Source organism: Mirounga leonina, unplaced genomic scaffold (assembly GCF_011800145.1).
Source record: "Mirounga leonina isolate KUSES-001 unplaced genomic scaffold, KU_Mleo_1.0 Mir_125, whole genome shotgun sequence".
Lineage (NCBI taxonomy): Eukaryota > Metazoa > Chordata > Mammalia > Carnivora > Phocidae > Mirounga > Mirounga leonina.
This window is the reverse complement of record NW_023270305.1, coordinates 13,810,397-13,827,524: the sequence shown is the minus strand read 5'-3', so window position 1 is coordinate 13,827,524 and position 17,128 is coordinate 13,810,397. Positions and strand designations below refer to the sequence as shown.

The window sequence follows — 17,128 nt, the reverse complement described above, 5'->3', positions numbered from 1 at the left end:
AGACCGAGATCCGGAGCGAAACTGATAAAGGTCGGAATGGAGGTGGTGAGGAGCAGAAAGCAGGGCAGCCAGCAGAAGAGAACAGAGAAGGGGAGGGGGGCATGGGAGGTAGAGAAGTGAGGGACGGGAGTGAGCAAGGAGGGGAGTCAGAGGCGCGAGCTGGAGGACTCCCTCGGGACTAGCCTCCTCTTCGCCCACCAAAGCCCCTGGGACCGCCTTCGTCCCTGGCGTCCTCAGTCACTGACCCCCCACCCCAGCGACGCTGGAGCATCTGCTCCTCCTGTCCCCTCGTCCTGGGGCTCCTTCCCGGAAACACTGAATGTGGTATATTCCCGAAAGCCCCCCCCCCCCCCACGCTGTCCATCCAGGCCTTTCCTGCGGAGTCTCCTGTGCAGGCAGCCCACCCAGACCCCCCTACGCTCTGTTCGGTGCATCGGCCCATGGCGACCAGCTCCGTATTCCTGTCACGAACCCCCTCCCCCGGGCCCAGTAAACTGCACCCCAATCACTAGGCAAGTCAGTGCCTGGTGGCGAGCAGGCAGAAGTCCCAAGCAGGTTCCTTCTCTGGGTCCCTTTTCTCTAAATGAGTTCTGCTGATCCTTTGTGTTCAGTTCATTAATGTCACTGCTCAGCACCCCTTCCTGTCATGGCGCCACTGCCACAGTGACCTCCTTTATCTCCTAATCGTCCTCTCCTTCCAAAGTCAAGACCCCACCCGCACACCCTCAGGTGGAGCAAACACCCACCCCCTTCATCCCACAGAAACGGAAATCTCGAAATCTCAGAGGCTCCCCAGGCCTCTCCCTTCGGCACTGTGGCTGGTGAGTTGGGCCTTCACGAGCTAGCTTATTTCCCTGCAGCTCAATTAAAAGCAACTTCATTAAGAAAACCACACACTCGGCAGAGCTGGAGGCATGCAGCTGGAGATCTTACAGCAGGAGCAAAAGCCACTTAATGAGGCCTGCAGGCCAGGGTGGGCTGCCTGCTCATCCTGCCCTTCTGGCAGGTCCACGGCCTCCAAAGTCCTCCCCAGGCCCCACTCAGAACCCTCTCCCTCCCCGGCCTCCACCCCTTCTCCGTCCACTGCTTCTTCCTCTCTCACCTGCCCACTCCAGCTGAATCCTCCCCGGGACTGAAGAGAATAACAGGAGGCCTTTTTCCTGAGACAGGCCCTGCCCACACTGTGCAGTGACCTGCCAAGCTGGTTTGGCGCCCCCCAAACCCCTGGGCCCCCAGTATGGGAGAAGGAAGCTTTAGAATGGCTTGCAGGGCCAGCTCTCAGAGGATCCCCAGGGCCTGCTCGGCCACCAACAACAAAGTTCTCTGAATCATGTTCCTTCTGTGTGGCCTGGCTTCCCTGTGTATGAAACAGAGAACACGGGAGCAGCCTCTTGGGTTGGAATAGAGGCTAAATAGTGCATCTAAACCACTCAGCCCCCTGCATAATGAAAAGTTCTCTACAAATGGCAGCCATTATTCAGATTATTATCGTTATTGTTTATTTCTAGCCTACTGAGCAGCCTGGATTGGAAGGGGTATAAAAATGAAACAAATTTAGAAGTCACTGCCTTCCAGCTGTTCTGTCAAAATCCCCGTCGATACCATCTCTTAGCGGCATCGTGAGCAGACCTCAGAGCTTTCTGGTAATCTTCAAGTCCAGTCCAGGAAGGCTTGCTGTTCCAGTCCAGCATCTCCTTTGAGCCTGGGTCTGGTCTTCTCGTTTCTGTCAGCCTTGTGGCTCCAGACACGGAGTGGGACAAGGACACCTGCTCTGGCCCTCAGGATCCTCTAGCTGCTCCAGCCCAGGGTTGGGGACATGGTCTGATTCTGGGGGCACTGCCATGGGTGTAGCCCCTCCTTGTGGTGTGACAGCTTCTCTGGCAAGCTCCAACCAGCTCTGGAAGCTGTCAGCACGGCCGGCCTGCAAACGCTAGCTGTCTCAGAGAGCGCCGTGCGGGTGGGTCCTGTGGGGAACCTGAGAGGGCCTCACCACACCATACAGATTCCCAACCTAGGACTCCTGACTCCACCCCACCTCAGCTCCTGCCGCTGGGGGCATAGCCCCGCAGCCTCACCCAAGCTGAGGACCCCTCCCCTGGAGGGCAGGCTTGGGTGGAAGGTCAGCAGGCTTGCTGAGCCTGGCTCCCCTTCACAGCACCCCCTCGGCCCCACAGAGCAGAAACCACATACTTGACACACCTAGCGGTGGCATGTCAAACTAGTTATGGCCACCGCCTTGCCCAAGGTGGCCCGCGGGTCTCCCTAGAGGCTTGGGGGACGGACCAGTCAGTCCACTGCCCTGGCAGATGTTATTGGGAACTTGCATGTTAGGCTCCCCTTCCTACAGGTGCCTCAACCTCTCTGAGCAATTGTCCTAGGAAGGGGCCACAAAAACGCTGGGCCTAGGATATTACTGTTGCCATCTTTCCCTTCCCCAGTCTTCTTTACACCCCAGGAAGAAGGAGCGCTGGGGTGGTGGTTGGGGGTAGCAGGCCTTTGAGGAAGCCCTGAGGCAGGCACCTGGTTCTGCCTGTTGGCAGCTCTCTTTAGAGAATGGGGTACTTAGCACCTCTAGCCTCTATTTTGGGCCCTCCTTGACATTTCTAGGGCATCAGGAAAAATCCCACTCAACTTCCTGCTCATCATGATTATCAATTTAATAATGAAGCCAAAATCAGGTCATGATCTCAGGGTCCTGGGATCGAGTCCCGCGTCGGGCTCCTTGCTCAGCGGGGAGCCTGCTTCTCCCTCTGCTCCTCCCCCTGCTCGTTCTCTTTCTCTCTCTGATAAATAAATAAATAAAATCTTAAAAAAAAAATAATGAAACCAAGATAGAAATGGTGAGGGTAAATTTAGAAACAGCGTGCTGGAAACAGGCCGCCCGTCCTCTGTGGGACTGACCCTAATAACACTAAACAGCTAAAGTCTGTTCCCAAAGTTAACATTGCCAGTGTGAGGAGTGATTTGACCTGAATGGGGGGCTCAGGACCTCCCACTCAAGGCAGAGCTTGGACCAGCCAAAATGCTTCTGTCAGGAGAGAGCTGGAAGCTTACAGTTCCTCTCAGCACACAGCAAAAACCAAGCCCATGCCCACAATCCTTGCTGTTACCCTGGAGCCCACTCCATCCTGGCTGCACCACCCACTCTTGAGTGCACCCCAGGAATTGGTCTGAGACTCAGAAGTCCTGGTTAGCCCTAGGTTCTTGCACTCACCATATGACCTTGGGTAGGTCACTGGACCTCTCTGAGTGCCATCTTTGAAAGAGGAATGGGTCACAATATCCATGTTACAAGGGGGTGCTTGGAATTATATGAGATTCTAGGTGTGAACTTTATCCCTGTGGGGCACTGGGTCCATGTGGAGGGCCACCTTACCAGGGATCTGCCTCCTACTCGTCATACCCTTTCATTTCCATCTAAGGCCACAGCTGTCTCTCTCTCCCTAGACCTTCCGGTGGCCAGTGGCCAGCAGCATCGACAGCAATGAGATACTTGAGATTCAGATCTTCAACTATAGCAAAGTCTTCAGCAACAAGTAAGTGTGGGGTGGGAGAGGTGGGGCCTGAAGGGACTGGGGGCCTGCCCTCCTCCTTGGGCTACCCTGTCTTTTGGGCTTAAAAGGGGACTCACACCCCCAGCCTACTCTGGACTGACTGTTGAAGAACCCCCTCCTTGCTCTCTCATATTGTCCTTAGAGTCCCTCATCGCTTCTCGGCCTTTTGGCTAAGATCAAGTGTCCTTAGAGTCCCTCAGCCCTCCCAAACATTGTCAGCCAAGAACACCCTACTCTCCCATTCACTCCTTCTGTCCCCAGCCCCATCTCAGCTTCCTATCCCCTTCTTTAAGTCTCCCGCTTTATACCATCCTGGGTGACAGTTGCCCAGCAGAGGAATTAACAGAATGGCTGATAATGTACTCCAATAGACCATCTGTAGCCTTGAGGGCAAACTTGCCACACCTGGGAAGACTGAGAAGCTCTGAGGCAGTTGGGTGCAGTGGTTTGGGAATCAGAAAAGCCTGATCTCAGATTTCAAGCTCAGTCATCTACTGTGTGACCCTGAGATGGTTACATAATCTCTCTGAGTTCAAAGTACTCACCTGTAGAAAGTGTAGGTATTTACCTCAAAGGAAGCTGTGAGAATTAAATGAGATAGATATTCATTCATTCGTTCACTCATTCATTCTTCCAAATGTTTACTAAGTGCCTACTGTGTGTCAGGCACTGAACTAGGTGCTGAGGATAGCAAGTGCCTACCCTCATGGGGCTTACATTCTTCAATGAAGCACACCTACCACATGAGCACTGTCACTACTAAGCATTCAGTAAAAGTAGTTCCCATCCATCTCTCGGGCAACAAACAGAATTCAGGATGATTTGAACAGTCTGGAATGGTGGCTAAATATAATAAATGTAAAGTCTCATTTGGAGATTCAAAACCAACTGCTTTTATACCAGCTAGAGGGGGTCATGGCTGAATAGCAACATGTCCAGAAAAGCATGGGGATATTACTGGATGAGAGTGCAATATTACTCAACAGTGCAGTATTACTCAACAGGACTACAAACAAAAGAAACCTGACTTAATCCCAGCTCATATTAATAGAAGTAGAACAATCAGAGCAGGAGAGGTGAAGGATGAGGTTCCACTCTCCTCATGCTGGTTGAAGAGAATACCAGTAGGCAGCTCCTTGGGGTGCCAGGAGAAGAGACCTTAAGTCTGACAAGAGGATGAGAGCCTCAAGGAGAAAATCACAGAGGACATGTCCATCCATCCATATATCTATCCTTCCATCCATCCATCCTTCCATCCATTCATTTTTTCCATCCATCCATCCTTCCATCCTCCCATCCCTTCATCTTTCCATCCATCTATCCATCCTTCCATCTATCCTTCCATCCATTCATCTTTCCATCCATCCATCCATCCATCCATCCATCCATCCATCCTTCCTTCCTTCCTTCCTTCCGTCCATCCTTCTGTCCTTCCTTCCATTAATCTTTCCATTCATCCATCTATCCATCCATCCATCCATCCATCCATCCATCCATCCATCCATCCAACCACTCATCAAACATTCACAGAGCAAATATTCTCTACCAGGCAGACACTGTGCTAGTCACGGAAGGTACTGAAATGAGAGATTAAGTCACCATGCCTTTCCCCCAAGAAGGTTTTATGCCATTTGGAAGAGGAAAGAGAGATGTGTGCCCAGGCGCAGGACCAGGACCAGGCTGCATTGCTGGGAGATAGCAGACAGCTGAAAGATAACCAGAACTCTCCAACCAATGAGTTGTTAGGAAGTAGTGAGGTCCCCATCATGGGGAGAGGCTGAGTAGGGAGTGGACCACAATGTTGTGAAAGGGATTTCTGTATGGGGATTTTTGAATTGGGCTGAACCACACAGGCTTCAAGGATTCTGTGGTTTTTATTGAGAACCCACAACATCTCAGCTGAGCATGGGGTGTGGGCATTTTAGGCCTGCTGGCAGGGCCACAGGGGAAGATGTTCAGGACAGAGGGGCCACCCTTTGGCCTCTTGGGGTATCACAACATTCAGGCAGCTACTATAGTATCCACAAGAGAGGTTAGTGGGACACCCTACCAGGTGCCCCCAAGATGAAGCAAAACCTTCTTCCCTAGGGTGAGAGATCGGGTGACCTGTAAGGATAAGAAAAACAGGAGCAGAAGGGACACAGACCGAAGTGGGTGTGGAAAGGAAGAATTGGAAGCTGAGGGTCAGGAGAGGCATCCAGGCACCCCAGCAGGGACCACATGCTGTCAGAGCTTCCAGGAGCCTCAGAGCCTAGCCAGTGCAACCTTCACTGCACAGATGGGGAAGCTGAGTCTCAGAGAGGTGACTGAGGCCACTGGACAGCGGCAGGGCTGGGGCTAGGATGCCTGTCTTCCTTCTCCCATTCCTAATCCTGGACTTCCCAGAAAACCAGGGCATGTGAGCAATGATTGTGGACAACACTGACATGATTGAAATTAGTACGTTCTTTACAGTGAAAGGCGCTAGACAGTCACTGAAATGCTGGAAACCCTCGGAAACATAAAAACTCTTGCTATAAACAAATCAGAAGTATTTGTTAAATTGGGAATTGAATACCATCCCAGTGAATACACTGAAACTTTAGGCTTCAGTTAGTTGTTCTGAAATGCCAACAAGCGAGAGACAGAGCAGGGGAGTTCCTAACCTAATTGTCCCCTTCTTACTCTCTCTCCACCCTCCCTTCTCCACCCAAGAGGAGGCAGGAAACCCCTCCAGGAGAGGTCTGGCCTGATGGGAAAGGGTCCTCTCATTTTCTTGGAAAAGGAGTGGCCATCCCATAAAGAACACAAGGCCCATCCTGACACAGGCCAGCTTGGGGGTTGGAGTGGGAGGGCAGGGTGCTTGGAGTCAGTGGGGCTCAGGTCTCCCCACCCTGGAGGCCCTGGGCTCCTTCTCATGAGGCAGCTGAGATGAGGGGGGCCTCTGGGGTTTGAACTGGGCTTAGCAGCCAGCAAAGCCACTTCTGCCACTGGGGACAGTGCCTGGCCCCTAGCAGGCCCCTGATTACTCTGTGGAATGAGTGAATGAATAAATGCCCCATGGGGTCAGGAGTCAGAGGGTGTGTGGGGTGGAAGGGTCTGGAAGCAGAAATCCAAATGATCCTTCTTCTCTGAAAAGTTCAGGGCACTCCGAGGTGAGAGCCAAGTCACATGATTGATGCATTTGGGAAAACTGAGGTAAAGGAAGCTGGTATGAGAAATAGTTTATGGGCCTGATCTCATTACCCCCATCTCAGAGAAAGAGACTTGTTCTAGTAGCAGAGGGTGGCTTGGGAACTGGCCCCTTCCCCAGTGGTGGTAGGGGCTGCCAGTGGGGAGCAATTCCTGATCAGTCACCAGGAGACCCCAAGTCTGCCCAGCCTGCCTTGAACGAGGTCCTCCTTCAGGAACCTCCTGTGAGGACAAGGTATCAGATCCAGAGGACCTTGTGTGTTCCCCTTTCCCTGTGCAGAACCATTGATGGGGAACAGTCTGCTACAAGCTCCAGTCTCCTGGGACTTCTGAATAATTCAGGAGCCAGGAGAGCAGTGGAGGCCTGGCCAGGCCCTGGGCACTTGACATGGGCTACCAGGGGAAAGCCATGAATCATTGACAGGTCCTGGTGCCTGGTTGCCGCTGTGTTGTGGTCCGTCTCTGGGCCCATCCATGCCTGAGGCCCCCTCCCTGCTGCCCTGCCCAGCCCACCTGGCCACTCTGTGGGGGCCAGCCCAGCCTCCTGGGTGGCTGTGGGCCCCGTAGGGGCTGCCCTTTTTGTGATGGGTAACTTCAATGGGCCACATGAGGGAAGCCACAGAGGACAGAGAGTCAGGTTCCAGCTCCTTCACCTAACTTGGGGAAACAGGCCCAGCAACGGTCCTTGCCCAGGATCACACAGCAAGGGCAGGGCAGAGCTGGTCTTCAACTCAGACCTTCTGACCCCCAGGCCAGTGTTCCTTCCCAGAGGATGAACGGCCTCACACCTCCACTTTCCAGAGAAAGGACCCTGCTGTCCCAGGGCTCATGAGCCCACCCTGCCTGGTCACCCCGGGCGCCCATCCTCCCAGGCAGCTCATCCGTGCTGACCCACCCAGAGGATGGCATTTAGTCTGCGTGTGGACAAGGCTCAGACCAGGGCGTGCGGGGTGGGGAATTTGCCAGGAGGCGGACCACAGAGTAAGTGTGGCTAAAGCAGCGAGAGCCCCTGTGGAGTACTGAGTTGCCCGTCACAGAGTGTCTAGCAGGGGGTGGAGAGTAGGAGTCAGGGAGGATGCTGAAGGGACTCTTGCTTAACAAAATGCTGGGCAAGCCTTCCTCTGGGGCCCCCAAGTCTAAGGTCTGAGACTTACCTCAGTGAGCACTGGCGGGGGGAATGGCTCCATCCTGCTCCCTGGGGGTCTCTTGTCACATTGCAGCATCTCTGCTGATCCTTGCCCTGCTGTGCAAGGGGCAGTGTCCAGGAAAGATGGCCCGAGTGCCCCCACTCCACGGGTGCTCAGTGGGTCCTACTAGGACTCAAAGGGCCCGTTGGCAAAGGGAAGTAGTGGACAGGGATTCTCGAAGTGTGCTCCCCGGCCAGCATCATCAGTGTTACCTGGAAACTTGTCAGAAACACCTATTCTCAGGGCCGTCCTGCCTGCTGCATCAGACTCTGGGGCGGCGGGTGGGGCCAGGGGTGACCTGGAGCTGGCTCTTACCCGCTCCCAAGAGCAGATGGTGCACATCTCTGGGAGTTCGGGGACCGCACGTTGGAAGCTTGAAATTGGCCTTGGCTCAAGTATTGGCGCCATAGAGATCGTCAGGAGCTCCAAGTCAGGACTGTCCTTCTCTCCCAGCCGGGGGTCAAACAGTTGCCAGCACAACCGTGGACGCGGAGGCCCCAGCCATTTATGTTTTCACAAGCCCTCCAGAAGATTCTGTTTATTCTGAAGTTCGAAAACCACTGATTGAAAATCAAAAGAGGTGAAGCTGTCAAAAGACCCGTATTTTTTCATAATTATAGTCTGTTGTTAGAACGTCTACACAGTACGAGGGCTGCAAACCCACCCACCTCCTCATGTCATAAAGACAAAGCTGAGACTGAGGGGCAGCTGCTCCAGGTCCCCTGGCCCCTTGCCGGGACTTCTCCTCCCTGGGCACGGCCCAAGCCGGGGAGAGGCCAGGATGCCGCCAGGGAGGCCTCCGCTGGGCTGGGTCTCAGAAGCCCCTGGAAGCCTGGTCAGGCTTTCCAGTGGAGGAGTGGTATGAAGAGTTTTGCCCTTGGGGAGGCAGGACAGCGGGTGGACAGGGCTCTGAGCCTCGGAGGGAAGCATTTCATGTTTGTCCACCAGGGCTGCTCCAGCCACTTGCTCCCCCCACACAGATGGGAGCCTTTTTTTTTTAAACAGTATCCACTCTGTGCGCTCCTCAGGAGAGTGCAGACATCCGACATGTCCATTAAAGTCACAATTTGCCCCCTGCCTCACTCGCTTGGATGTGCCGTCTGTTAGCTGCGTCCCTTCCTACTTTCTCGGACTCACCTTCCTCCTCTGTAAATCAAGGGCAGCAGCGGGTGACCCCAAGGCCCCTCCAGCTCTCACACACTTTGGGCGCTCCCCTCAGCCTTTGCCGCTTAAAACGGTTGAACGTTTTAATCTACCCCATGTGGAATCACCATGTGAGAACGTCTCTCAGTTCCCAGTTCTCTCCCAGAGCAATGACCTTCAAACCATAGGGTGAAATGGGGTTCAAGTCAACTCAATCAGCATTTATTAGGCACCCACTGTTGTTCACTAATTCAGCCAGCAGATGTTGAGAGCTCCTGTGTGCTGGAAATAGCAAACAGAGGCTGGAAGTAGGAAACAGAGCCCTCCACCCCCCAAGCCCCCACCCCCGCTCTGGAGAGGCTCACAGCAGAGCCACACCCCTCCATACCCACCAGACCGCTTCTGGAGTGCTGGCTATGTGCTAGATGCTCAGAGGCTCTCAGCCCTCTAAACAACCCAGAGAAGCAGGATTATTGGCTCATCTTAGGAGAAGCAGGACTGAGAGAGCCTAGCCTGTCAGGGAAGCAGCTAACGTGCTGGGGTCAGAGCTGGGCTTCAGGTCGCAGGACTGTGCTCTTGGTAGCACCTGTGCTCCCCTCCTCTGCTGTCAGGTGGGAATGTGGGGATCCCACAACCAGATGGGCCCTTGCCCTCAATGGGCTTGCGGAATGCAGATGTGAGTATTGCGGACTAATCTGGGGACCAGTGAGCCAGTGGTGGGTAGAGACCTTGGTTAGGGAGGTAGAAGGGGGCAGAAGCTGCTTGTGTGTCCACGAACCTCCGGTCCTTTCCCAACAACCTCCCCACTGGGCATCTGGGCAGGGGCTCAGCTGAAGCCCAACTCCACATGCTCAAGGAACACAAGCCAGGGGGTACCCAGCCCCCATCTGGGGACATCCCCCAAGGGTGTTCACTGCCCATGAGCTCTCCCAGGGAAGTGGGTCTCACACGTACAACCACTCACACTCATTGGGGGCCACGTGCCCTCCTGGACATGCTGCCCTGGCCAGGACCAGCCCCTGCTCTGGGGCCACCTTCTCCAAGCTTAGCCTGGAGCCTAAGCACACCTTCCGTCTCTCCAGCCCACTGCCCAGCCAGTCACAGCCCCTTGGGATGTCAGTTTCTCACTCTGGCCTCTTCGTGTGGAACTGCCATGCCCCCTCTGCCATCCACAGGCTCATCGGGACCTTCTGCATGGTGCTGCAGAAGGTGGTGGAGGAGAACCACGTGGAGGTGACTGACACACTGATGGATGACAACAATGCTATCATCAAGGTGGGTCTGCCCCAGAGAGTCCCTGGACTTGCCCTTTATGGGGTCCCGCAGGGGCCTGTTTCACCTGCCGCCTCCCACTCATAAGGTGGTCTGGGGGATGCTCCTAGTGGGTGGCGAGGTGAGGCAGGAGGAGGAGACTCAGGTCAGACTGCCGGAGCCCCTCAGCCTGGGGCCCATGGCTGGAGCACTGGGGGCACAGTAGGGTCTGCTGTCCCAAGGGGAAGGGACAGCATCTGAAGGCCAGGCTGAGCCCTGCTGGCCACTCCAGGCCATGATCTTCATTCTGCACGCCTGCCCTGGAGCCTCTTTAAGACTAGCCACTCGGTGAGGGCAGGTACCTCGTTTTCTATCCCTGTTGTCGCGTCCCATCCCAGCACTTCCAGTGTAAGCACACACATGCTAATGATGCACGGTCTGTAGGCACTCAGTACCTGTTCTAACAAAGCAAGGAAATGAGCTAACCTGGAGGCTCTGACCTGAGGCTCTGCTCTGCTGCATTTGTCCCCTTCAGCTCATTCATGTCCACTCACGGGCAGTTAGGCTGTGCTGACGAACACAGCCCCTGCATCCGAACCTTAGGCCACTAACTGTGTGACTTGAGCAGGTTACCTATCATCAGCAAAGTGAGCAACATTATATCTGCTTCACAGGAATTGTTCTGAAGATTAAATGAGAATACACAGACAGTACTTAGAATAGTTAGGCACCTAAGGAGTGCTCCATAAATACATAAAATAATATTGGTAACTCCTATTTCCTGACCTCAGTTTACCTGTGTGTGTAAAATGGGGTTATGCCATGGTTCTCTCACCTGCATCCTGCATAATATATGGCCTGATGTGGTAAGCCAGCAGGATAGCCTCAGAGGGCAGGGCTGCAGCCAGGGGGAGCCAGAATGGAAGGAATCCCCTCTGAAGAGTGCCAAGGGTGGAGAAAAATTCCCACAGTGCCTTGGTGTCTCAAGATGCTTTCTTGCAGAGAACAGGAGGGCATTCGGGACTTCACAGCATGGCCCCAGCCAGGCTATTCCCTCCATGGGCTGGTGTGAGCAGGGGGGCTTCTTGAAGTCAGGAGGGCTCGGCCACCCCAGCAAGGGGAGAGGGGATGCAGAACAAGCTCTGGACACCAGTGGGAGGAAGTGAGATGAGAAAGGAGGAAGGAGGCAGGGACGAGTAGGCAGCACAATCCATGCTCTGTATTTCTAGAATCAGGCTGAGGAAAGAACTTACAGATGATCTAGCCCATCTCCCACCTACCACTGCTACCCATTTAGTGGATGGGAACCCTGACGTCCTGGATGGGGAATGAATTTTGTCAAGGTCAGATAGCTGGTCAACAACAGAGCCAATACTGGGACCCAGGACTTCCAACGCCAGGCCACCATTTTCCCACCACACCATCCCTGGTCACATCAAAAGGGCCACATTGGTTCGGTGCGAAGGACATGAGGCTTGGAGTCAGCCCGGCTGGGCTCAGATCCCAGCACTAGCACATCCTAGCTATGTGACTTCAAGCAAGTAATTTACCCTCTCGTACGTTGGGTGGGGTAAGTTGAAGTGTTGAGAAGATCAAATGAGTTTATAGTAAAGCATCTTAACACGACATCTAGCACTGTGAGGGTTCAGAAAATATGTGTACCTTTTCCTTCCCTGGGGACATCGAAGCCTGGGCATTCGGAAGCCTGTGTCGAACGAAGGCTGCCTATGTGGGTGGCAGGAGCAAGTCAACCCCCAACCTGTGAGGAAAAGCAGGTATATCTGGGAGACAGCCTGACACCCATGCAGGCTGAGGAAGGGACTAGAATGAGTCTTCCCTGTGTACCGGGGAGACACTAGAGCTGAAAGGAGGTAAGTGGCCCAAGGACTCAGAGCAAGAAGCCCAACCAGGATTCTCAAGTGTGCAGCCTGGGCCCAGGTTTAGGGCTCCACTTTCTCCCAGAGAAAAGCCCAGGCTGACCCCCTAGTCCCTCCTCCAGAGTAGGAGAGCAGGTGTCAGATGAGCAGGAAGAAGTGCCGGCCCCAGGCCTCTGGAGGTGCCCAGGCCTCTTCTCCTAAAGGCTCAGCTCCTATCACATCTCCAGCCCCGGAGTGAGGGGAGGTCAGCCCTGCTTCTGAGGACAAGGCACTGGGACCACTGAATGATCTTCTTGATTAAGTATGTGGTGGACTCAGAGAGCCCACTGCAGTCTAGACTCAACTGTCCAGGGTGCGCCCCCCACCTTGGGCACCAGGGAGGAGCAGAGTCAAGTGCAACAGGACCAGGAGCCAGAACCCATTAAGTTGACTGAATCTGTATGTCTCGATCTTTCTGAGCCTCGGTTTCCTTATCTGCCAAATGGAGGTGTGGGGAGGATAACACCCAGCTTGTCTTCCTCCAGCCAGTGAAGGAAGCGAAAGCACTTTGTAACCATCACAAAGTGGTGGCCTGTGCATGTTATTGCTATCACATTCCCCTGCTCACCACCCACCCCTCTCCCTCCAGACCAGCCTGTGTGTGGAGGTCCGGTATCAGGCCACAGATGGCACGGTGGGCTCCTGGGATGATGGAGACTTCCTAGGGGACGAGTCCCTTCATGAGGAAGAGAAGGACAGCCAGGAGACAGATGGGCTGCTCCCGGGCTCCCGCCCCAACTCCCGGACACCAGGCGAGAAGAGCTTCCGGAGGTAACAGGCCAGGGCCTCTGGCTGCCCACCACCCCCAAAGACACAGGGAGGATGCCTGGGGCTTGGTCCCCCTTGAAGGCCCTTCTTGGCCTGACTGGGCTCAGAGTCCAGGGCTGAGTTGCTGGAGAGACATAAAAGAGGCAGGAAGGTGTTTCTACAGTGCGCCACACACCTGTCCCCCAACCCCAGGGCTCACCCAGGGGGCAGGGTATCAGGGATCAGGCTGAGGGGCCAGGCCTCCTACTACCCTGAGGGAGTTCTAGGAGGGTGAGCTCTAACTTGAGGGGAAGAGGCTAGGCCCCCTGCCTCCTAAGAGAACAGGTGAGGCAGACAGGAGGGGGCCCTAACCTCTCTGGTCCAAGACCCAGCAGTGTCAGACCAGCCCCTGGTGGCCTGCCATCCACCCTGGCCCCATGGAGGTCCAAGAGAGGGTGGGAGGCCTTTTCCTGCTAGGGTGAAGCCAAAGGTCTTGGTCAGGACACAGCCTCTCTTCTGTTGAGAAGAATGCATCCTGACATCCTGGCCCCCTCAGTGTCTAGGACTCACACCTGCAAATGTCCTGCCACACACACGTGTCAGCATGCTGTGTCCAGGCCTGCACATTCTGAAAGCATGATTTTTCAAAAAGGAAATGCAATTGTATTACTCTTAGGACTCGGAGAGACAGACTCTAAGTTAGTAAAATGTTGGCTATAGATTCCTAGTTCACTGGGAATAATGTGTAAAATGCAGGTAAGTCAATGGTGCATCTAAAGTTTTAGGGGAGGGACTCCCTCCCAGTGACTGCCTCCCTCCAATCTCCTGCCTTCCCTTTCCAAAAAAGTGTATTCAGTCCCTGCTCTGAAAAAGCACAGATTCTAAATCAGTGCAATTGAATTGAGAATTGATGTATTTTTATGAGACATAAATGCTTTTCTTCTTTGTACTTGAACTATTCTCCTCCAGCAACACACACGCACAAACACACACACATACAATATACAAGCTTAAGATCCTGGGAGCCAGGTGGGGAGTAATAGTAACAAGGTCAAAGGAACCGTGCATGTGGCAAATACACCAGACCTTTGACTCCAGGCCAGCCGGGGGATGGGGTGGCATCGCCTAGGCCAGCGGGGAGCCTGTCTTCCTTAGACTCTGGCCAGCCCGATGGAAAGGGTGTGCAGTTTGGTCTCAGGAGCCCCAGGTCTGAGTCCCGGCTCTGCCTCTTACCAGTCTTGTGACCCTTGGCCAGTCACATACCCACTTCACTGCCTCTCCTAACCTGTAAAATGGGGCCCGGGGGCAATGCGAACCACCCCCACCCTGTTGTTAGGAGAGCCAGCAGCACTGTGGAGGGGCAGGTTGTAACTGGGGTGCCGAGTGCTGCCCCATGTCAGGGCTGCTGACAAACAGGTTCTTGGCAGCTGAACAGTGCAAAGGGGCAGGATCCGGCTGGAAATGGTGACAAGAGGAGCAGGGACCCAGTGGAGAGCCAGGGGACACACACAAAGGGCACCATCTGGTCCCAATCCTCTGTCCCCACATAGGAAAGAGCTTGGCTTGGCTGGGGCTCGAAGAAAGGGCACAAGATTGAAGCCGCGTGAGGGCCAGCAAGTGCAGGGAAGGAGCACTGGCCCGGAATCAGGGAAGCTAAGTTCTGTTAAGTCCCATCCTGGCTGCCACTAACTGGCAAAGTGACTTTGAAGGAGTGACCTACCCCTCTGGGCCAGTTACAGGAATGGGTTGAACATCCTGGCTCCACTCTAACTGTGACATCCTGAGGGACCCAGGGACACTCTGGATCTCATGGGTAGCACCCACATGAAACGGCTCTCTGGGAGCTCTTGACAGCCGAGGGCTGCCCTCTTTGGCTTCTGTAGCTCGGGGATGCTGAGGCAGTTCCTCTCTCAGTCCTAGGACAGCGGGCCAGGAGGCTGCCGGAAGGGGCAGGGGTGGATGCAGAGAGCAAAATGTGGAGCTTTGGCCCCCAGATCTATAGAGGGCGTGGCTGTGCTTTCCCACCACTCCCCGACCTTCCTGTGGCCTATCCCAGGGCAGCAGCCAGAAGCCAGAGCAGGAAGAAGGGTTTTTTCTGGGACTGGGAATTGGGAGAGGGTGACAACCACGGTCAGAGCCCCTTGTCTTCCAGATGCCACGGCCCCATGTCGGAGGGGCTGTGTGAGCATGTGCACGGTTTCCCGGCTGCCGCTGGGGCTGCCCGCCCCGACACTAAGAGTACTTTGGGGATGGTGTCCTTGCCAGGCCTTGCCATGAAGCCAGCAGGCTACGTATGGGGAAGAGGTGAGAATGTTCGAGGAGGACGCTTTGCTAGTGAGGAGAAGGTGGAGCTGCTTTAGAGCGTTTGGGTTTATCCTACAGCTTAATTCCGGCTGCCTCCATGGGGCCTGTGAGCTCTGGGTCAAGGAGCATGGGTGCCGACAAGAACCTGATAGTGGGCCTCAAGGCTCTAGTGTTATGTCTCACTCTCGTCACCAAAGTGCCAACCAGCCAGGCCTGTCAGCTCTGGAGTGTGGGAGGAAACCACGTCTTCTGGACCAGAGAGCCCTCCAGAAAGGCTTTGGCCAACAAAGGGACAGAGGGAGGAAAGGATATATGTGCCTAGCCTCTGAGCCCCAGTGAAGTCTTCCTTCCCCATGTCTGCCCTTGCCTTCCATCCACTCCTGAAAAGGCCATCCCTTTGCAGATGAAGGTGCTCAGTCTATCACGTGCCTCTCTTGTCTCTCCTCTGGCCCATCACCAGCAACAAGGAAGCCTCACTGCTGGCCAACAGCAGTGTCTCACCTGGTCATCTGGATCCATGGGGGTCTGGTGTGAGAATCCACTCTGCTCTGTGTGACTTGGCTCAGTAGGGTGCTTGCTGGAGGGTGGGGGGTGCTGGTGGAGTGAACGGGCAGGAAACAGCCTTTGCCCCGGACTGGCAGGGACTCATCCATGAATGACAGAGGAGGCTGATGGGGGAAAGTCCTGGGGAGCCCACACTTCTCCCTCTAGGGCCTGGGCACCCCTGGCTGGGCTCCAGCCACCTGCCCTCACCACCCCAGCAAAGGCCTCTGTAGAGGCTCCCCTTATTTAAGGGCACTCACTCCCAAGGCCTTAAGTCTCTTCCTGGAAATTTCTCCCATTTGACCTCAGGGAATGTGTGCTGGCCCCTCTGCCCGAGCATGCCCCCCCCCCAACCCCTAACCCCTAACCCAATAGTATCAGCTTGTTAACACTTTCCTGCCACAGTTCCATTGATCCCAGGCCCTGGTCAGTCTTGTGCCCTCTGAGCCACTCTGCCTACTTCTCCAGTCTCTGCCCCAAACCAGGGGCCCCTGATTTTGGCCAGCTCTCTGTAAAACACCCTGGGAGTGTTCCAGAAGGCCGTGCAATGCCATGGAGAGCACAGGGCTCGGATCCTAGCTCTGCTCTTTGGAGCCAGTTTCTCACCTGATTCCTTCTTCCTTTCCCGAGTCTCCGTGTCCCCCACCCAGCTTCCACCCTGAGCACGATGTGACCTTTGGGCCCAGGCCCTGTTATCAAGGTCCCCCTGGCTCTGGCCACCCCACCCTGTACCAGGGGCCCTGCTGACGATGCTGCCGACCGCTAGGGCTTCACAGCAGCCCGGGCCCGGGGTGGGTCTCACTTGCTCACAGGGGTCCCCTCACCTCCCACAGCAGTCAGCGTTGCCGAGAAGGAATAAATCATTAACTCCATGGACACTTTGCTCTCGGGAGCACAAAATCAGGGCTCTGGGCCTTGCAAGTGAGGATACACCTGCCCCAGGCTCTGAAGGGAGAGGAGACTTTGGCCCCGAACACGTATGCACGTGCACAGTGCCCAGGTGCTTGCCCACACTCACGTGCACGTACGTTCTCTCTATGTGATGCCAGGGCGCTGCGCTCACTGCTGGGTTCTGGGCTCTGCTGCAGCAGCGCCTCTAGGAGCCACAGCCCAGAAGGACAGAAAGGAGCCCCAGCTTTAATCTTGCAGCTTCTGTTGGAGCTTTCCTGCGGATTCCCTCTGTTCTGTGACTCTCTCTCCTCATTTTCTCCACCTGCCTGGCCTCCTGCCCTGCACGGCCCCACCTCCTTCCGCCCGGCACCCCTGTCTGAGAAGGTGGGAGATTCCTGTTGGGCTCCTCTCTGCTCGGTCT

The 17,128-nt window shown here is 55.0% G+C and overlaps 1 protein-coding gene across 3 annotated transcripts in view; it reads left to right on the top strand.

The window, feature by feature from the left end:
* The window catches only part of OTOF (otoferlin), a 92,993-nt gene that overhangs the window by 28,489 nt on the left and 47,376 nt on the right, over positions 1-17,128 (top strand). For all 3 annotated transcript variants that reach the window (XM_035000455.1, XM_035000453.1, XM_035000454.1), the window contains exons 3-5: positions 3,448-3,536; positions 10,231-10,330; positions 12,812-12,993. In XM_035000455.1, the coding sequence (XP_034856346.1) occupies positions 3,448-3,536; positions 10,231-10,330; positions 12,812-12,993 (371 nt within the window). The remainder of the gene's footprint in view (positions 1-3,447; positions 3,537-10,230; positions 10,331-12,811; positions 12,994-17,128) is intronic.